This window comes from Rhinopithecus roxellana, chromosome 7 (genome assembly GCF_007565055.1).
Source record: "Rhinopithecus roxellana isolate Shanxi Qingling chromosome 7, ASM756505v1, whole genome shotgun sequence".
Taxonomy (NCBI): Eukaryota; Metazoa; Chordata; class Mammalia; order Primates; family Cercopithecidae; genus Rhinopithecus; species Rhinopithecus roxellana.
This window is the reverse complement of record NC_044555.1, coordinates 97,099,101-97,121,706: the sequence shown is the minus strand read 5'-3', so window position 1 is coordinate 97,121,706 and position 22,606 is coordinate 97,099,101. Positions and strand designations below refer to the sequence as shown.

General features: G+C 41.4%; 1 protein-coding gene across 12 annotated transcripts in view; it reads right to left on the bottom strand.

The window, feature by feature from the left end:
* TMEM164 (transmembrane protein 164) overlaps nt 1-22,606 on the bottom strand; it is a 186,536-nt gene that overhangs the window by 62,395 nt on the left and 101,535 nt on the right. For all 12 annotated transcript variants that reach the window (XR_004058288.1, XM_030933592.1, XM_030933588.1 and 9 more), the window contains one exon: nt 14,406-14,472. Coding sequence is in view for 11 of the 12 variants with exons in the window: in XM_030933592.1 (XP_030789452.1) it covers nt 14,406-14,472 (67 nt within the window). In the remaining variant the exon portion in view is untranslated. The remainder of the gene's footprint in view (nt 1-14,405; nt 14,473-22,606) is intronic.

Here is a 22,606-nt window from a genome sequence, read left to right as displayed (position 1 = left end):
CCTCCCACATCAGCCTTATGACTAGCTGGGACTACAGGCACATGCCACCATGCCTGGCTAATTATTTTATTTTTTGTACAGACAGGATCTCACTTTGGTCTCAACACTTTGGCTCAAGTGATCCTTCCTCCTGAGCCTCCCAAAGTGTTGCAGTTACAGGCATGAACCACCAGGCCCAGCCAGTGATGGAGGTAATATTTCTGTTTTACAGATGAGGGTCTGAGCAAAGTTCAGTTGCTTAAATAACCCTGAAGTCTCTTGCTCAGAGTGTCCATTAACCAAAGGCATCTCATTCAGTACTTATGCAACAGGGGAGGTGGAAAGAGCACTGATGTGGAAGTCAGAAGACCTGAGTGCTGATCCAAGATCTGCCACTCACTGGCTATGTGGCCTTAGGCTAGTCAATTCCCCTGGACCTTATCATCTGAACACTATATTGCTCATTTTGCTTTCTGTCAACTTTGCTTTCCAGCCCTTTTCAACTTTCACACACACACACTAATCCCCAGAAGATCTTGTTACAAAGCACACTCAGTTTCAAAGCTTTCTACAAAGCTACAGCAATCAAGACAGTGTGGTGCTGGCATATGGATAGACATATAGAGAAATGAGACAGAACTGAGGGTCTAAAAATAAACCTTCACATTTATTTTTCATTGATTTTTAAAAAGGATACCAAGATATTTCAATTGGGATGGATAGAAGAGTCTTTTCAACAAATGGTGCTGGGACAACTGGATATCCACATGAAAAAAAATGAATTTGGACCCCTTCCTCACACTACACGTAAAGATTTACTCAAAATGGATCATAGACCTAAATGTAAGAGCCAACACTATGCAATTCTTAGAAGAAAACAGTCACACATCTTCATGATCTTGGACTAGGCAACAGTTCCTTAGATATGATACCAAAAGCACAAGCAGCCAAATCAAAAATAGAGAAATGAGACTTTATCAAAATTAAAATATTTTGTGCCTCAAAGGATACAATCAAGCAAATGCAATGATAACCCACAGAATGGGAGAAAAATACTTCAAATTATATATCAGATAAGGGTCTAATATCCAGAAAGAACACTTATAACTGAACAATGAAAACAACCCAATTAAAACTTGGGAAAGGATCTGAAAAGATACTTCTCCAAAAAGACACATAAATAGCTAATAAGTACATGAAAAAGTGTTCAACATCATTAGTTATCAGAGAAATACCATTCAAAAATCTGAAATCTGAAATGTTCCTGAATACAAAACTTTTTGAGTACTGAAGTGATGCTCAAAAGAATGCTCATTCAAGCACTTCAGATTTTCAGACTAGGGATGCTCAACTGGTAAGTATAAAGTACAGCATTCCAACATCTGAAACACTTCTAGTTGTAAGCATTTTGGATAACGGATACTCAACCTCTACCACATCATACCCTCTAAAATGGCTATAATAAAAAAGACACAATAACAAGTGGTAGTGAGGATGCTGAGAACCTGGAATGCTAATTGCTCATGGACATATAAAATGGTATAGCCACTTTGGAAAATAGTCTGGCAGTTACTCTAAAGGTTAAACACTGAGTTATCATTTGACCCAGCAATTCTACTTCTAGTTACATACTCCAAAGCAGACATTCAAACAGATAGCTTTATACAAATGTTCATAGAAGCATATTCACAATAGCCAAAAGGTAGAACCAACCCAAATGTACACTAACTGACAAATGGATAAACAAAATGTGATATATAATACACACGAATATTATTCAGCCAGAAAAAGGAATGAAGTACTGATACACGCAACAACATGGATGAACCCTGAAAACACTGTGCTGAGTGAAATAAGCCAGTTACAAAATGCCATATTGTATGGTTACATTTACATGAAACGTCCAGAATAGGCAAATCCATAGAGACGGAAAGTAGATTAGTGGTTTCCTGGGTCTGGAACAAGGAGAGAAGGAATAGGGATGATGCTAATGTTTACGCAGTTTCTTTTTGGGGTGATGCAAGTGTTCTAAAATTAGACGGTGGTGCTAGTTGAACAACTCTGTGAATATATTAAAAACCACTGAATTGTATATTTTAAAAGGATAAACTTTTCATTTGTAAATGATATCTCAATTAAACCCCCTTCCCAAAAAGTTGTGACTTAAGTCAAAGAGAGAACAAGGCAAGTGCTCATTTGTGTAATGCTTTTAACTTTCCAAAGCTCTTTGTTATCTTTCCACTGTTATCTTTTGTTATCTCTGTTACTTTTTCTTTATAACTTATCTGAAAGGTAGAGAGGGCAAATTACAAATCCCATTTGAAAAATGGGGAAACTGATGTTTAATATGGTGAAATTAAATCCTTCAAAGCCCCACGTTCCAGCCAGCGGCAGGGCAGAACGAGAACAAAGTGTACAGCAGAGCTGCCCTGGTTGCACACATTGGAATTGCCTGGAGTGCTTTTACAAAATGAGTATGTGCAGAAAGATAAGTACCACATGTTCTCACTTATATGCGAGAGCTAACAAAGTTAATGTCATAGAAGGGGAGAGTAGAATGGTGGTTACTAGAGGCTGGGGAGGGTGGAGATACGGAGGTTGGTTAACAGATACAAAACTATAGCTAGATCGAAGGAATAAGGTATAATGTCCTATAGCCATGTAGGGTGGCTATAGTTAACAATAATATATTGTATATTTTCCAATAGCTAGGAGAGGATTTGAATGTTCCCAACACAAAGAAATGATAAACGCTTGAGGTGACAGATATGCTAACAAGACTGATTTGATCTTCGCACACTGTCTGTATCTAAATATCACAATGTACCTCCAAAATATGTGCAATTATTAGGTGCCAAAAATAAAATAATGTGTAATTTTAAAATAAGTGTGTTTTGAAAGTGGCTCTGGGGATACTAATTGTGCAGCCAGCGTTGAGAACCACTGATCCACAGACTAAGGAGTGAAAGCACTCACTAGATAAGGCTTCTATTGCATAAAGAAACACTGCTTGAAGTAGTGGCTCAAGGTGTAGAGAGAAGACATTGGGGAAGACTGCCAGAGGCTGTTCCTTCTAATGTGATTTTAGGAAGACAGGGCCAAGGCAAACAAGGGCCAAGGCAAACTAGTAAGCTCTGGAGGCAAACAGGCTGCCGCCTGGCACTCACTGCTGCCACTCCCTAAATGGGCTGAAGGGCTTGGGCCTACTGACAAACCTAAAAGGCCTGGACATTTTATTTGAAAACCCAAAAAGGAGTGGGCCCAATTCACCTGTCAGGAGGGAGAAAAGCAGATTGGCCAGTTCCCTAATCAAACAGGCTGTCAATGAAACAAATGTGAAAAACAAAGGCAGTGTTAGCCAATGTGGATAGGAAAGCCTGCCTGGGAATTTTAATCTTGCTCAGCAAGGCTAATGCAGAAACAAAGCCCCCTTCACATTACCAGCACTGAAAAGCTCAGGGAGCTGGGGCCAAAGCTCTGAAGACTAACATCAACAAGGGCATATACCTCCTCAGTGTTTAGGATAATATTAGTAATAGTAATAAAAACAACAGCATCTAACACTTATTGGTCACTTCCTATGTGCCAGGCACTGGGCTAAGTGCTTACCACACATCATCTCCATTCAACCAAGCACCATTGCACAGATAAGAAAATGAGGTCAGCAAGGTTAGGTATCTTACTCAAGGTCACACAGCTACAGGTAGAAGAGCCAGCCATAAAACTAAAGACCAGCTGGTTCCAGGATTGGTACTTCTGACCACTACACTATAAACTCTTAACATCTATGCAGAGACAAAGAGATTTCCAGAATATGTAACAAACATTGTTAACAGTTGTTACTGCTCAATGATTTGTTTTATTCTATTTTTCCCTCCCCTACCCTCCCTTCCTTCCTTTCTTGAAGAAATAGCGTCTCGCTATGTTGCCCAGGCTTGTTTCAAACTCCTGTGCTTAAGTTATCCTCCTACCTCGCCCTCCCAAAGTGCTGGGATTACAGCTGGGAGCCACTGTACCTGGCCTCTATTTTTTTCTATTTTGAACATATATTACTTGTAAAGAAATGATACATAAGTGTATAAAGACAAAAGGCACAAAGCCTTCTCCTTTTTGTTTTTCGATGTCCAGAAAAATAATCACCTTTGCATTGGTGATGATTATTTTTAAATTTATACTTTTCTATATTTCACAAATTTTCAACAGTAAATACGTATCTTGTTGTAATCAAGAAAATGGCATTATTTTAGGTGGTGAAAAAATAATTCTCCTGGAAAAAAATATTATCTACCACCCCTCTGTCTTCGCACCCAAGATCCCAGGACATATGTGAGAGGGATCCCCAGAATTTCCCTAAGCAACACAGAAGTTCAGGTTGGCTGATGAATTCATTTATTCTATCTGTAGATACCTACCATGTGCTAAGTATCAGGCTATGTGGGGGTCAGCGACAAAACAAAAAACACTTGTCCTCAGTTCCAATGGGGCTTTCTACAAGTCAATTCACAATGAATCAAATGTTGCCATTTTTGAACTTTGAAGTATTTATTATTGATCTCCATCCATGCTCTACAATCTACTGCTTGGTTCATTAGATTTTGACTTCATTACAGATTTTACCTCATAAAGTGAGGTGGTACTTTGGCAAAGGTAGGAAAGGACACCAGCCACATGTGCGTGTACTGAAATGATGTGTACTCGAACATTTGGAATTTGGTGTCCAGGCATAATCCACTTGCACATGCACTCTGTGGAAACTATGGTCTTCAGAACTCGGGAAGAATGAGAATGGCAAAGCAGAAAACAGTCCTGGATTTGAAGTAAACAAATGGGAATTCTAAGTCTGTACTTCAGCTTACCATTATCTAACAGTGGACCCTGGAACAAACCTCTCTGTGTCTAATTTTTGTGTAACATGAGGGGTTTGAAGTAGTTCAGTGGTCCTCAATATTTTTATCCTATTAAACTGCTCACTTGAAAGAAAAAAGATATTGTCCTTACCCACAGAGAATAGGCGGAATATATGAATATATAGTCCAACCAAACTATGGATGAAATGAGTTATGTCCATGCCTGAAGAGATTACTGATTATCTAGTGTTTAAGTTAAACAAAGAAATATACTGGGCCAGGCGTGGTGGCTCACGCCTATAATCACAGCACTTTGGGAGACCAAGGCAGGTGGATCATTTCAGGTCAGGAGTTCAAGACCAGCTTGGCCAACATGGTAAGACCCCCGCCTCTGATAAAAATACAAAAATTACCCGGGCATGGTGGCGCATGCCTGTGATCCCAGCTACTTGGGAGGCTGAGGCAGGAGAATTGCTTGAACCTGACAGGTAAAGGTTGCAGTGAGCCGAGATCACACCACTGCACTCCAGCCTGGGTGGCAGAATGAGACTTCAAAAAAAAAAAAAGAGAGAGAAAGAAATACACTGGAGTAGTATTTATAGTAGAATTCCACGTGTGTAAGAAGCTGGAACCCAAATAAACCAACAATCCTAGAAATATGAAAATCTTTATCTGCATGTACAAGCAAAGGATAAGTGTAAAAAGATACTTTTAACACAATTTACCCTTGAGGCAACAGGACTGAAAGCTGGTAAAATGATTAGCTTTTTCTTTATAGTCCTCTAAGTTACTTTTCAATGACCATGTACTATTTTTTTTCCTAGAACTTATCTGAAATAATTCATTATATTTCACATATCTCATTTAAAAAAAATCTTTTTCCTTTTATGGATACATAATATTTTAGAGACGTATGGGGTACATCGGAGTATTTATTGCATGCATACAATGTGCAATTATCAAGTCAGGGTATTTGGGGTATCCATCCCTTTGAGTATTTGTCATTTCTATGTGTTAGAAACATTTCAAGTCCTCTCTTCTAGCTACTTTGAAATATACCATATATTATTGTTACTATAGTCATGAGCATCTACTATTTTTGTAACAAAAAAGTCCAAAAAGTAAAATTGAGCCCCCAAATTGCTAATAGATACTGTATAAAATTTACCAAAAGGCAGTCATATAGCTGAATACTTAAAAAATCAACCTCAATAACTAGGAAAGAAGAAGACCAAACCTTCCTTTGGTATGATGACCTTTGGTATCGGAAAGACCAAAGTTTCCATGCTAGTTCTGGCACTTCCTGTGTGCCCCCCCGTACAGGTTACTTAAACTTTCTAAGGCTCAGTCTGTAAAATGGACATGCTAATACACACTTCACAGGGTTTTGGTGAGGATCAAAGACTAATAATGGCTAACAGTGCAATGCTATTTGCTTTATACACATTAACTAACTTAATCCTCACAACAGCTTTATGAAATAGGCACTATTATCACCCCCATTTTATAGATGAGAGAACTGAGGCCCACAGAGGATAAGTAACTTGCCCAAGTTTGTTCTCCTTGTGTTTTCTCTGTCTCCCACCCCTGCCCCCCCCCCCCCCACACACACACACCACACACAAGGGAGTGGCCCAGCCAGAACATGAACCTAGAGAATCTGATTCCTGAGCCAATCCCCTTAACAACTACACTAGGGTGAGATATGTGTAAAAGAGCTATTCTGATTCCAAAGTCCCATCCACATATAAGAAATTCTTACTTGTGGAGGTTGAAAAGATAGGAAATGTACACAAAATCTAAATACTGTAAGAGTTAAGAGACATGACAGAAACAGTGTCTTCTTGTGATTCACAAATAAGTGGTAATGTCTCTGTGTACAACTGGAATCCGTGACTCCCACCCTGCTCTTCAGAATCTCAATACTTGGTTGACTATTTTCTGCCTCCACGTCCATGTATTCCCTTAGCTTGAACAGCCTCCTTCCTATGCAATTTGCATGCACATTCTAACCAACCTTCAAGGCTTGGCTCAGGCTTTATTTCTTCATGAAGCCTTTCCAGACCACTTACTCCAGGAGGCTGTGTATTAAGGTACAAAGTGCACAGGTTTAGCTTTAGCACTTACAAATGATGTAACTCTGAGCAAGTTGTTTAATCTGATCTAAACCTCAGTTTCCTCATATGTAAAATGGGGTTCTTACAAGAATTGAATTATATATATGTAAATTACCTGGAAAATAGTATGGGCTCAGTGAATGCTAATATTAATCTTTTTTCCATTTCTTGAAGCATACAGCAACTGCAATTTAGCAGTCAAGCCTGAATGCCTCGTACTTTTTGTTTTTTTATTTGTGACAGGGTCTTGCTCTATCACCCAGACTGAAGTGCAATGTTGTGGGCCATAGCTCACCGCTACCTTGACCTCCTGGGCTCAAGCCATCTTCCCACCTCAGCCTTGAGTCTCAAGTAGCTCGGATTATAAACATGTGCTACCACGCCCAGCTAATTTTTTATTTTTTGCAGAGACAGGGTCTTATATGTTGCTCAGGCTGGTCTCAAACTCCTGGGCTCAAGCAATCATCCTGCCTTGACCTCCCAAAATGTTGGGATTAAAGGTATGAGCCACCATGCCCAACCGTGATTTTTCCTTTTTCATGTTCTCAACTTTAATACTGCCATAACTTTTCAGGCATTTATACCTTATCTTTCTAACTAAACTGCAAGTTCTTGGAGGACCAGGAATGTACATTGGTTGTTTTTGTATCTTCTGCAGCACATGGCATAATACTTAACACAGGAAAGTGCTCAATAAAAATCTGTGGATTGACTGGTGTGATCTAGGCTGGATTCATCAAGGATTTAAGACCCTCAAAGCTTAGTCTTAAAATAAAGCTAGTAAGTTGACATATTCTAGGATAGTCCCTAGAATTTGGTTTGGACCAGGAATCCCAAACTCATCTCAATACCCCCCACATCCTCAGACACAATGCATTCATCTGATCAGAAACACACTGGCCTTTGCAGAAAGTTGAGGCACTATTTTGCCTCACTCAATTCTTTAGAAAATTAATACCCCTTTTGAAACCAAGCTTTGTACACTTTAAGAACCCTCAGGATAATAAAGGGATATTCTGTCCTCAGTTCAGGTCCAAAATCCAAACTATCACTTTTCAAAATAGCCCAATTTGCCAGTCACAGAAATAACTTTTCTAGGTCAACTAGCACATTTCGATATGCCAATTAGCAAAGAGTGAGATTTTCAAGCTTATCTGCATCGGTGACAACAAAGTTTTTCCAGCAGCACACATGGGTACAAGGTATGTCAGTGGAAAAGCTGCATCCCAAGAACATCGATATAATGTTTATGAATGGAGGATAGACACCCAGTAATGACAGAATCATTACTATCTTCTTCCACTCAGTCTGAAGATTAGGAATATTCAAAAGAACCATCCTATCCAACAGAGCAAAAAGAACTGGGCAAAAGGAGAGTGGTAGTAAACAGGGTAAAAAGGAACTAACTAACATAATAGATCAACAAGGATATATAATAATGGGCAAGTTTGATAACAAGATAATAATGTACTTGAGGCTTTAGGCCTTGAAGAAGAAAGGACCTTGATGAAAAGAATAATTATCATGCTTCTTCTAGTAGAAGACAGATGGGTACAAACACAAATGCAGGCCAGGCTAGCGTTTTTGGTCTGGGAAGAGGGCTGATATAGTATCTTAACTTTCTTTTCTGTATCCAGTCTCCCTTGCTAAGAACATTCTGCATTCAGAAGAAACTCTCATGGGGGGTTACAGGGCGAAAAGCAGAGCGCTGAGGTTGCAGCATGGGCCCAGTGTCTCATTTCAGGGCCAGATCACTAGCTTTGCACGTGAGTACCGTAACTGAAAATCTAATCTGTTCCAATGGACACCCTACTTAGCTTCCACCTCTTGGCTTTAATTTCCTGAAAGTGGTTTATCCTGGATTGGATGAGATTCTTTTTTTTTTTTTTTTTTGAGACAGAGTCTCGCTCTGTTGCCCAGGCTAGAGTGCAGTGGCCAGATCTCAGCTCACTGCAAGCTCTGTGTCCTGGATTCACACCATTCTCCTGCCTCAGCCTCCCGAGTAGCTGGGACTACAGGGGCCCGCCACCACGCCCGGCTAATTTTTTGTATTTTTAGTAGAGACGGGATTTCACCATGTTAGCCAGGATGGTCTTGAACTTCTGACCTCGTGATCCGCCCACCTCAGCCTCCCAAAGTGCTGAGATTACAGGCATGAGTCACCGCGCCTGGCTGGATGATATTCTTTGCAAAGTTATGGGTATAGATAAGGAACCCAGCATCACCATCAGGACAAATGGCCAGTGGCTATAACAAGGAACTCACAAACTAGACAGCATATCTATTCCCTAAACTATGAACTATTTATAGCCTAGGCAGGAAGACATTAACATGGGATCCATAGGTGGGCTTACAGAGGGGAGAGGCGCTAGGAGAGGAAGTGGTAGTCTGTGTCCCTCCTGAAATTGTCTGCAAAATTGTGTGTAAGTGCATTTATCTAGGAAGAGGCTCTATCACCAGCACACAACCTCTCCCTGAATTTCATTCATGGAATAGAAAAATAACTCTGAAGTCTCAGTCAAGAGATGTGGGTTCTGGGAGCACCCACCTTGACTACTTAAACTAGTCATTTATCCTCCTAAATTCACCCTCTGGAAGATAAGATTACATCAGACAAGCTTTGAGCTCCCTGCTAATCTAATAATCAATAGGTTCATGATGTACTTCCCCTCCTTCCCTCCAAGAAACAAAAGGGCGTTATCACTGGAAATCACCCTTTAATATAATTCATCTGAATCCAGAAAGAGACCCTGTTTCCAGAATCCTAGGTGTAAAGAGCACTTACTTGTAATATGGGTCACTGGAATACACAGTCCTTCTTTTAGGGTTCAGCTTTGAAGATGGAGAACGCAGAGAAACTGAAGCCTAGGCATTCTCTAGCTGATTTGCAAATCCCAGTGCCAGTAAGTCACAGGGCAGAGCAGAGCACTAGAAATTCACTGAGGACCCCACATCCTTTAGCTGACTGTGGCAACTACTTTGAACGCCCTCTCACTGTCTTTGTGTATGTGAGTATATGTATATCTATGGTACCGGTACACACAATGACCAGTTCATTTTATTTTTCTTGTTTCCTCATTACTGCTAACGAGCAACAAAATAAAATAATTAAAAAGATAAAGGGCCAAGAAGGAAGGGCAAAAGTCAAAAGCTGTCTTCCTGCCTAATTGGATCATCAGGTTTAAGAAAGAGTTACCAATCTTCATGTGTCTCATGTGAAGTCAATCTGAGCTCAACTAAGGGGCTGCAAGGCAAAACTCCCTAAAGCCAGAGTAGTCCAAGAGGGGTCCCAATCATCTAAAAGAACCAGACCTAACCCAATTGCAAATACATAGGCAAATGGAGACATCCCCAGCTTTTCTAAGTTATTTTCTTTAGAAAAAGAGCACAAAGATTGACCAGATTGACTGGAATCACTAGTTAAGAGACAGCCCAACAAAGAAGTTTCAACGTCAGGAAAGGTTACTTGAACATTTTTGATAAGTTAGTTGACTACAGACTCACATTTATTTGGAAAGTATTAGCTGTTAATGTAACAGATATACCAGTACATCTGCTATGACATGGGGGAAAAGGAAGGAGGAAGGAAAGCAGGGTTGGGGGAAGAAACAATGGTTTCTATGTAGGGTAGTATGGGTGCTATGAGCTGAATTGTGTCCCCCCAAAATTCATACGTTGGAGCCCTAACTCTTAGTACTTCAGAATGTGACTGTACAGTATTTGCAGATAGGGCCTTCAAAGAGGTGATTTGGTTCAAAGGAGGCCACCAGAGTGGGCTCTATGCAATCAGATGTGTGTCCTTAGAAGAGGAAATCTGGCTAAACAAGAGACACTAGGGATGTGTGTGTAGAGAAAGGACCATGAGAAGAGGAAGCATGAGGGTGGCCATATGCAAGCCAGAGAGGCCTCAGAAGAAACTAACCTTGCTGGCACTTTGATCTTGGGAATAGTAACAGTACCTTGCCTCGTAAGTTTATTGCAATGATTAAATAAATTAAGCCATGTAAAGCACTTAGAACAGTGGCACATAGCAAGCACTCAAGAATCAGCAGCTGATAGTGCTGCTACTGTTACTTTTTATTTTTTTAAAGATGGGGTCTCACTCTGTTGCCTAGGCTGGAGTGCAGTGACATGATCATAAATCACTACAGCCTTGAACTCCTAGGTTCAAGTGATCCTCCCACCTCAGGAGGGAGGGAGGAAGTCTCAAGCAGCCTGGACTACAGGCTTGCACCACCATGTCCAGTTAATTTCTATTTATTGATTTATTTATTTATTTGGAGGCAGAGTCTCGCTCTGTCGCCACGCTGGAGTGCGGTGGCGCGATCTCGGCTCACTGCAATCTCCACCTCCTGGGTTCAGGCGATTCTTCTGCCTCCGCCTCCCAAGTAGTTGGGATTATAGGTGCACGCCACCACGCCCAGCTAATTTTTGTATTTTTAGTACACACGGGGTTTCACCATGCTGCCCTAGATCTCTCCTGACCTCGTGATCTGCCTGCCTCAGCCTCCCAAAGTGCTGGGATTACAGGCGTGAGCCACCAGGCTCAGCCGATTTTTAATTTTTTTTTAAGAGATGAGTTCTCACTGTGTTGCTCAGGTTGGTCTCAAACTCCTGGCCTCAAGTGATCCTCCCACCTCAGCCTCCTGAGTAGCTGGGACCACAGGTGTGAGCCACTGCACCCAGCAACTGCTACTGTTATTGATAAAGGGACTAAGGCTACTTCAGCAGACCTAGGGAGATATGTACCTTTTGTGTAACAATATTGACTGAATGAAAACTTCACCACCAGCTTTCTAACTGATTTCGGTACGTAATGGAGCATTTTGGGGCCCTCATTCTCATGCTTCTACAGTGAGAATCAAAATTTCTGTTTATGTTCACTGGCTTTGCAAGAAGGTTATTTGGTTTTCATTGGGGGAAAGGTCCTACTAGAAAGAGAGCTGAAGGTGGCCTATCTAGAGGAACTATATCTATCCACCTCAGCAGGTGCTGTTTGGCCAGACCTGTGGGCTGGAAACACTCCAATTCAGGATCATTAACTCTATTAGCCTAGGGGGAGATTTTCTGATGCACCTTCCTTTTCTGGGATCTGACAGAGCTGCTGAAATTTGAGAAAGCAGCTCTCTATCTGCCTGACCTCTCAGTCTCCTGAGAAAACAGGTACAAGGGGGAGCAGAGAGATGGTAAGATAGCATTGGATCTACTTTTCTGCCCTAGCAGGTTACCTCTACAGGCAGGAAGTAACTTCTGCTCCAACCTTGTTCCACTTCCCTGAGGCAGGAAGGACTTAAGCTGTGGTATGGGAAATTCGCCATTTTTTGTTAACTGTTAAGTTTTTCAATTTGGTTTATTTTTACCATTCTTTGGAATTATCCCCTCTACCTCTGAGACCAAGGCAGGAGTTCTGATTCTACAGTTCACCAGGTGAAGTCAGGCAAGTCACAGACCATGGGAGATGTAGAAGGCAAGGCAACAGTGCCTGTGTCAGTGGCCTGTGCCTACTGATCCCAGCTCACAGGGGAATGTTGAACCAAGTGCACCCTATTAAGACAGAGGCTGTGCCCCCTGCACTCCCCAACACAGACGTTACCCTCCATCAAAAGCTCAAATGCTTTATCTGTAAGATGCTTTGGGGTCCTTGGCAGAAAAGATCTAGTCCATATAAGCTACCTTGGGAGTCCTGTTAAAATGCAAATTCTGGTGCAGGTGGCCCCTGAAATTCTGCATGTCTAACAAGCAACACCCATGTGATGCTGATCCTAGGACCATACTTTGAGTTACACACTTGGAGTAACTGTGAGTTATGAACAACTGGGACAGTGATTCTCCAAGAGTGGTCTAAGGACCCCCTGCATCGGCATCACTTGGGGACTTGTTACAAACATTCAGTCCCTGCCATTACTTGCAGACTCTCTCAATCAGACCTTCTGGGGATGGTGCCTGACAAGCCTCATGTTTGACAAGTCCTTCAGTTGACTGCTATGAACATTACATTTCAGAATCATTGCACGAAATCAGGGGTTCTCAACTCCCACTCCATGCTAGAATCACCTGGGGAACTTTTTAAAACACAATGCTGTCATCACAGATCCTGAAGTCATCCTCTCCAAGGGCGGGGCAGGGCATCAGTGTTTGTTTTTAATTTTATTTCTAACTGACGAATAACTGTGGGTACTTATAAGGTACATACAGTATGATGTTTTGATATATGTTTGCATTGTGAAATGATTAAATCAAGCTAATTAGGTGAGCCTAGAACATATTAGGGTTCAAAATTGCTGCTTTAGATGAGTGCTTTCTCTGTTAATTTCTACTGATATATGACATGCATCTTGAAAACTGTAATTATCATAAAGGTATACATGAATATTTGCGGGGAGGAGATGACAGGAATATTTGTGGAGAGGGGGCAAAGCATAGCTGTGGTTTTAGGATCAAGAGGCTTAGGCTCCAATCCTAACTGCCACTTGGAATTTTACTCCCTGAGAAACATTTTCTTCCTCTATAAAACAAGAGGCCATAATTCTTGCCCTGTCTACCTCAAACACTGTTATGCGAAAAGCCTTGTACACTGTAAAATGCTATCCAAAACTGAGGATTATCCATTAAAGATTTAAACTATGATCTTAATGTTTAAGGCAAATTTAAGTCAGAAAGCAGTAGTAATAATTTTACAAGTGATTTATTTTTCTGAGCTTCTCAATGTGACCTGCTAATCCCTCCACAGTCCCACATTTGGGATTCTGAGGACACAGCTCTGCCAGCCCAGCATTGTAGCTCCTGCTTCTTTCTGGGCTGGTTTATCACCAGCCTGCTGCTGCGACCATGGGATTCTCCCTGCTAGCCACTAGGGGCTGTTTGGTCCAGACTGGCCCATGGGTTTGGGTGAATGGGGAAGGAATCTAATTCTTGCCCTAGGAAGTCCTTGGAGAAGTAGACAGGCTATGAGGCTCCCACAGCAAATTACTCAAGGCCAGTGTGGCTGACTCTTAGGACACCTGAAAGCTCCTTTCTTTCCATTAAACCTCTCAAAGAATTTGTATAGGTTTCTTTGGTCTGCCCTGGTTATTTTACTTTTTTATTTTTTTGAGACCAAATCTCACTCTGTCGCCCAGGCTGGAGTGCAGTAGCACAACGTTGACTCACTGCACCCTCTGCCTCCCAGGTTCAAGTGATTCTTCTGCCTTAGCTTCCCGAGTAGCTGGGATTGCAGGCAAACACCACCATGCCTGGCTAATTTTTGTATTTTTAGTAGAGATGGGGCTTCACCATGTTGGCCAGACTGGTCTCAAACTCCTGACCCCAAGTGATCCGCCCATCTCAGCCACCCAAAGTGCTGGGATTACAGGCGTGAGCCACCGCGCCCCACCAGCTATATGTATATTTTTTAAATCACATGGGCATATGGACAAGTACTGCTTTGGATGTTGCTGGTACATTCCTAGAAGAGGCTACTTACCAGCCGAGTGTTTACCACAGGAAACAGCAATGCCAGAAGAGCTCCATTCAACATGTGCATCTGTAGCCTAGTGGGGGAGAAAGATAAAGTTCAGGTCATACTCAGACCCTGATACAAAGGGAGAAAAAAGACATGTCACGTTAAGCCACGCCATATGGAAGAGAACTATGTATACAAGTTGCTCTCTGTGGAAAATGGCACTAGAGTTTGCACAAAATAAATTAAAAGTGGCATATTTTGTATTAACTGAAATGTTCTGAAGAGCACCATCACTGGCTCAGAATCCCCTGAACACCTCCTGAACATGCTTTGGTTACAACACTTTATTACATAATGAGCTCTGTGCTCCCTAAACATTCAGTCAGTCCCAATCAACAGCTTCAACTGCTACAGCTTGGGCGGCATTAGAAAAGGGGAAATACGGGAGGTAAGTGTTCTGTTATTACAGTAGAAACCTATTTATTATAACATGGCTGCTTATTTACACTATCATGTATAATCCTTTTCCCCAAACAGAGACCTAGACAGAAAAATATTGCTACAACCCAGGAAGCCAACTGCAGTGTTTTGCAAACTATATTTCCCCACTTTCTTAGAAATGCCCTCAGGAGCAAAAGTGGGCAGCCTTCCAGGCTTTCATTTACATATTGGGCTCTGTGACTTAAAAGTAAAACAAAAAAAGAAAAAATAAGAAGAAAACCACTGGTCTCCAGCACTGGTTAATGATACTGTTTCCCAATCCCAATGCCAGACTTGTTAAAGTACATGCATATTAGAAACCCTTCATAAGTCAAGCACAATTAACTCAGGAACAAACCCTGCTTGTGAGGGCTCTGGGGATGGATTTAAGCAACTTCCTTCATTATTAAAGGAAAATGGTTCTTTACTACTAAGAGAGATGAAAAGAATGACAGTCTGTTCCTCTTGAAGAAACGTTGATTTGATGGGTTATGGACAACCACCACAGAGGCAACATGCCTCTTAGACCTCAACACTAGCTGCAGGTCGATCTCAATCTCTCTCTCTCTCTCTCTCTCTCTCTCACACACACACACACACACACACACACACACACACACACACACACGCTCACACAGCATACCTCCTATGCCCTGGCTGGGAAAACAGTCCACATGTTGAAGACTCCCTAGAACTTCAGCTCTTCTCTTGGCACTCATAGATGTGTTTGTAAGACTAAGAGATGTGGCTGGGTGCGGTGGCTCATGCCTATAATCCCAGCACTTTGGGAGGCAGAGGCTGGCGGACCACCTGAGGTCGGGAGTTCGAGACCACCCTAGCCAATATGGCAAAACCCCATCTCTACTAAAAATATAAAAATTAGCCAGGCATGGTGGCAGGTGCCTGTAATCCTGGCTACTCGGGAGGCTGAGACACAAGAATTGCTTTAACTCAGGAGGTGGAGGTTGCAGTGAACCAAGATCATGCCACTGCACTACAGCCTGAGTGACAGAGTGAGACTCAGGGAGGGGAGGGGAGTGGAGGGAAGAAGGGAAGAAGGGAAGGGAGAAAGACTAAAAGATGTTACAAGAAGACCCCGGAGAATGGCACAGAAACCCCAAGACTGCTTTTCACTTCCCCAGTCTGTTTCTTCCTATTGTTCTTTGTCACCAAAACTTTGTGAATAGTGATGGTGTGCACTTAATATATTCCAGCCATCCTTAATCAAGAACCAGAAGAAAAATAATAATATTCCAGGCAAGTATCTGATTAACTGCTTTACATGAACTTTCTTGCTTAATTTTTATACCAATCTTCTGAGATAGGTACAATTACTTTTCCCAATTTGTTGATAAGGAAACGAGTTTCAGAGAAGTGAGGTGATCTGGTCAACATCACACATAAGAGAGTAGAGTCAGAGTTCAAAACCAGGTTGATCTGACTCCAGACCCCAAACTCTTACATCTCTCTTGCTGCCTTGTATAGAAGCCCCGGTCCCTTCCTTCTGCCAAAGTATGACCTCAGGTGGAGGGTTAGAATGTTCCTCTTTCCTTCCTTTTAGTTTCAAGGGTCTCTCCATCTCCTCCTTCATTCCCTGTCCCTGGCTTAATAAGATTTCAAAGGATGACTAAAGTGGAAAAGGCTGTTTGGCTACCCAAGGCCATCACACTCCCTCAGGTTAATAAGGCTTGACCTGGTCCATAAAAGGGAAGAGGCACACCAATGCAATGTCACTCCAGCCTCCCTGGGGCTGGCCAGGTTACCACAACCCTTTTTCAGCAGTGTCATTCAAGGTGGCACACCGTGTCTGACAAACCTGACAAACGGAGTACTAAAAATTCTGGCTCAAGCCTTAGAATCTACAGTAGGAGCTATTAACAGCCATTCCAGGCCTTCAGTGAAGTAGAATCTGGCTTAATCCCGCCCCTGGGCCCTCCTATGTGACAGCCACAACATACTCACCCTGGGAGAGCAAAAAAAAAAATCACATCAACAGTCCAGATCAAAGTTGGATTCTGGGCTGGGTGTGGTGACTCACACCTGTAATCCCAGCACTTTGGGAGGCCGAGGCAGGAGGATCACTTGAGGTAGGGAGTTCAAGACCAGCCTGGCCAACATGGCGAAATCCTGTCTCTACTAAAAACTCAAAAATTAGCTGGGCAAGGTGGCAGGCACCTGTAGTCCCAGCTACTCAGGAGGCTGAGGCAGGAGAATCACTTGAACCTGGGAGGCAGAGGTTGCAGTGAACCGAGATCATGCCATTGCACTCCGGCCTGGGTGACAAAGCGAGACTGTATCTCAAAAAAAAAAAAAAAAAAAAAAAGCTGGATTCTGGTGCCAGGCTTTGCTATGGACCTCAAACGAAATGTCAGCATTTGCATAGGGTCAATTAGACATTTGGGCATCAAAAGTTAAATCTTGAGGTTGATGGAACTGATAAGGGCCTATGGATGGCCAAAGATGAAGATAAAACTAACATAAAGATCCAAAACAGTTAAGTCCCTAGATAAAGACAAGCATTGCTCTGGGTTTCAAAATTCAGTTTATGCAAGCTATATATATGCCAGTGGGTGAATTATCTTTAATATATAAAGAAGCCTTACATATTAATAATCACAAATATTTCTAACATGTATTGAACATTTCTATGTGCAAATCACTGGGCTAAGGATTCAAATACATCATTTCATTCAGTTATCAGAGTTTTTATTATAACCACCATCATCTTCTTCATTTCATTGCGGAGAAAACCAAAGCTCCAAGTGATTAAGTGATCTGCCCAAGATCAAACACATAATAAGTGACAGAGGCTGAAGTCAAGCTCAGATGTCACCAAGTTTCAAGCTTGTGTTTTTACCATTGTACTCTGCTTTAAATCTATGGCATGAATGTTACATATGTTCTGTGTGTGTGTATGTGTGTCTGTGTGTCTGTGTTTCTATGTGTGTATGTATGAGACTGCAGGCCAGGAAGGAAAAAGTTCTTGAATGCCATTGGGGCAAGGAAGGTCATGCCTAAACCCCTTGTGTGTTCTGTGGCAACTATCCTGATCACACAACTACATTGTCCTTTACAGACAAAGCACAGCTCTACAGGTAAATGACTGACCAACTCAGAAGCAGAGGCTTTTAACTTTATACCCACCCACAGCCTGCCACAAAAATTTGTATTGGGTATGGCAAATGGCTATAGGGCCACTAGAAAGTCCTGTGAGGGAGTTCCCTCATCCGTACAATAGTAACCATAATAGTACCCAACTCATAGGATTGTTATAGGGAATTATATTTATAAAATGCATTAAAATGTGCATGGCATATAGTAAGACTCACATAAAACGTTTGTTAAATAAATGGTGAAGAATTCACCTAAAGCCTCCTCAAGATGGATGAATGGATGATGGATGGATGGATGGATGGATGGATGGATGGATGGATGGATGGGTGGATGGATGGAAGGGAGGAAGGAAGGAAGGAGAGAAGGAAGGGAGGGAGGGAGGGAGGGAAACGAGGAAAGGAAGGATGGGAAGGGAAAAAGGAATAGAAAAAAAACATATGAGAGACAAACTATTTAAAAAATTCAAAGTGTCAGAAAGAGGTCCAGAGAAAGCAGATGGACAGACTGAAGGCCAGAACCAAAAAGTAGAGTTTGGGGACAGACTTATATTTAGTTAGTCATACTTATAAACCTCCTTGCCAGCTCGGAGTATTGGTCATTGTATTATATATACAGTTGATCTTTGAACAATGTGGAGGTTAGAGGCACTGACTTCCTGAGCAGTCTAAAACCTGCCTATAACTTTTAACTCCTCTAAAACTTAACCACCAATAGCTTACTGTTGACTAGAAGCCTTACTGAGATCAATTAACACAAATTTTGTATGTTATATGTATTATATATTGTATTCTTACAGAGAAGAGAAAACATTAAGAAAGTCATGAGGAAGAGAAAATACATTTAGAGTACTGTACTACATTTATCAATACCATAAGTTTGCATCATCTGTTCACAAGATGAATCATCCATCTAAAATAGTGGGCAACTGCAGCTGCAGACCTCAATCTATCAAGCAATTCAACTTTTCCTTGTAATGTCTTAACTTTTCTCTGCTTCTTGGGAGCACTTCAGCATGACTAGTGCACTTTGTATGGGTCCTCTGGTGTTATTCAACATTTATGGTATTGCACTAAACATGATGAAAAATGCGAGAACCACAAGGATCACTTTTTATTGGGATCCACCATTTACTGGAGAAAGAACAGCCTATTCAGAGATGATTAGGGGCACAGGGCATTATAGGGGATACTCACAACACCTGAGCTCACCGCAAGACGTGGCCATAAAATTATTACAGGAGTACAGTATGTACTACAGTTAATTTTATGCGGTTATGCTTTAATACTGCATCTTTGTATCTGTTTGCATCTCTCAATTATGATGGCACAATGTACAGTCTATAAGTGTGTACATAAGCTTTGATAAATTTTAACTTCTTATAATAGATTGTGTATATTTTAGAGTAGTAAACTATAAAATACACTAGTGTCTACATATATTTATTCATTCACGACATACTTAACCTTATCGTAATCTTTTTCAATATTTCTAGACTATAAGACTTGCGTGCAAATTTTTTCAAATTGTCAAAAATCTCCAAACCTTTTTCCAATGTATTTATTGAAAAAATCTGCTTCTAAGTGGACCTGCATAGCTCAAACCCATGTTGTTCAAGGGTCGACCCTTCCCTCATGTTTTCCATCCTGTTTAGTGTGATGATACTGTAACCACTGAGTAACACCAGGGAATCCAGATGAAGCGCCACTAGTCATGCTGGAAGTGCTCCCAAGAAGCAAAGAAAAGTCATGACATTACAAGAGAAAGTTGAATTGCTTGATATGCAGCATATATTTTATTTTCTGTATATTGTGGTATTTTGATATCTTTAAAACCTTTCTGGCTAGAGACAGCCTGCCCCCATCCCCATACTCCAGCCAATTCTTAGAGATAGCAAGTACTCAGCCAGAAACATGCCTTTGATATGCAAACTAACCAATCCAAAGCCAGACCTCCTCTATCTGCCCCTTACACCCCAGGAGGCTATATTCCTCTTCCTTAATCACCCCAGGGCCAGATACCAGGCAACTAGGGTACACCTACAGCTTAGAGGCCTGCTGAAATTATTCGAACTAGCCAATCCTTAACTATTCACCCTGTCCTGCCTTGCTTTTCCTGTGGAAACCCCAATAAAGGCAGTGGTCTAAAACTTCCTCCTTGCTCCTATCTCCTGCCTCCTGACCACCCTAATGTCTTTCCCAAGTGGCCTTGCCTAGTATCCCAGGCCTCCTGTCTCTATAATAAACTTTGTTTTTTCCTTACCCTCTCCTCTGTCTACTCTTGTGGCCACATCTGACTGATCATCACAAAAGAACACAAGAAAACCATTATTACTGTCACAAACATTTCCTATAAGCTTTTTTGGTTTTGTATAGGATGCTACACTGAGTCTGCTTAGCTGGTAAGAATCTGAGGCAATATGGCAAGCACCATGGTTTTGATTCTCTTCTGGATCAGTTAATTTTGTTGAATTTAGTTCCACAAACATTAGCCAATCCATTACTGTGTGCCCAACATTGTTGCAGGTATTGTAGGGAAAAGAAGATCAGTGTAAGTAAGACACAGTATCTGCCCTCAAAAAGCTAACAATGTTTATGAGAAGGCAAGAAGTGAAATAACTAGAGGAAATGTACAATGGTTAAGGGGGGTTGGAATCAAGTCTACATTCCATCCCATCTCTACCATTTACCCGCCAAGTGACTATGGACAAATCACTTAAAATATGTGTCAATTTCTGGCCAGGCACAGTGGCTCACACCTGTAATCACAGCACTTTGGGAGGCCGAGGCGGGCAGATCACGAGGTCAGAAGATCCAGACAATCCTGGCTAACACAGTGAAACCCCGTCTCTACTAAAAATAAAAAAATAAAAAAAAATTAGCCGGACGTGGTGGCAGGCGCCTGTAGTCTCAGCTACTGGGGAGGCTGAGGCAGGAGAACGGCGGGAACCTGGGAGGCGGAGCTTTCAGTGAGCCAAGATCGCGCCACTGCACTCCAGCCTGGGCGACACAGCGAGACTCTGTCTCAAAAAAAAAAGCGTCAATTTCCTCACAATTGGTAATGGAACTAACAACAGTACCTACTGAAAAGATTAGAGAATTTAATAAAATAAGACCATGTAAAGTGATCAATGTAGTGCCTAGGATATAATAAGCACTCAATATACAGTGGCTGTATTATCCTTAATAGATCAATGTAAATGCATATTATTCATAACAAATGAAGCTATTATGATCCTTCACGAGATGAATTCTATTTCAATTTAGTACTTGACAACAACCAAGAACAAAAAGATATGGAACAGATGACAAATTCTCTGGATGACTGGAAAGGCAAATTCATAGAGAGGAATTCTCAAAGGAAATTATAAAATATTTTGAACTGAACAACAACAAAAAAAGATGCCAGTAACAGGAAATTTTTTTTTTCCAAGACAGTCTCACTCTGTCACCCAGGTTGGAGGATGGGAATGCAGTGGCAGGATGTTGTCTCACTACAATGTCCGCCTCCCGGGTTCAAGTGATCCTCCTGCCTCAGTCTTCCAAGTAGGAGATTACAGGCGCCTGCCACCACGCCCAGTTTTTGGTGGGTTTTTTTTGTTTGTTTGTTTGTTTGTTTGTTTTGTAGAGACGGGGTTTCGCCATGTTGGCCAGGCTGGTCTCGAACTCCTGGCCTCAAGCAATCCACCCACCTCAGCTTCCCAAAGTGCTAGAATTACAGGCGTGAGCCACTGTACCCGGCCTGAAATTATTATATTAGGCAAAAAGAATGATCTCAAATTAGCAGTCTAAGCTCCCACCTTAAGAATCCAAAAAATAAGAGCAAAATAAATCCAAGGCAAGCAGAAAAAATGAAATAATAAAGAGTAGAGATCAATGAAATGGAAAAGAAAAACAATAGAGAGGCAGGGCCCAGTGCCTTATGCCTGTAATCCCAGCGCTTTGGGAAGCCAAGGCGGGGGAATCACTTGAGCCCAGGAGTTCAAGACCAGCCTGGGGTGTAGTGATGCAAGACTGTAGTCCCAGCTACTGGGAAGGCTGAGGTGGGAGAACCACTTGAGACCAGGAGGTCGAGGCTGCAGTGAGCCAGGAGCACATGCCACTGCACTCCAGCTTGGACGACAGAGTGAGACCCTGTCTCAAAAAAAAAAAAAAATCAATAAAACCAAAAGTTTGTGTTTCAAAAAAGTCAATACAATTTATAAACCTCTAGGTAGAATGACATGGATAAAAAGAGAGAAGGAAAAAAGTTAGCAATATCAGCAATGAAAGAAGATATTAGAACTCTAGTAATTAAAATTATAAAAGAATACTCCAACCAACTCTGTGCACATCAATTTGACAACTTAGATGAAATGGGCATATTCTTCAAAAACCACAAACTCCAAAACTCACCCAAGATGAAAAAGACAACCTGAATAATCCTATTAAATAAATTAAATTCATAGTTAAAATCATCTGAATAAGAAATCTCCAGACTCAGATAGTTTCGGTGACCAATTCTACCAAATATTTATACAATCTTGTCCAGAAAATAAAAGAGAAGGAAACATTTCTCATTTTGATTTGAAGAGGGCAAAGAATAAATACATCAACAAATGAAACAGAATGGTCCATCACTACATTACCCAG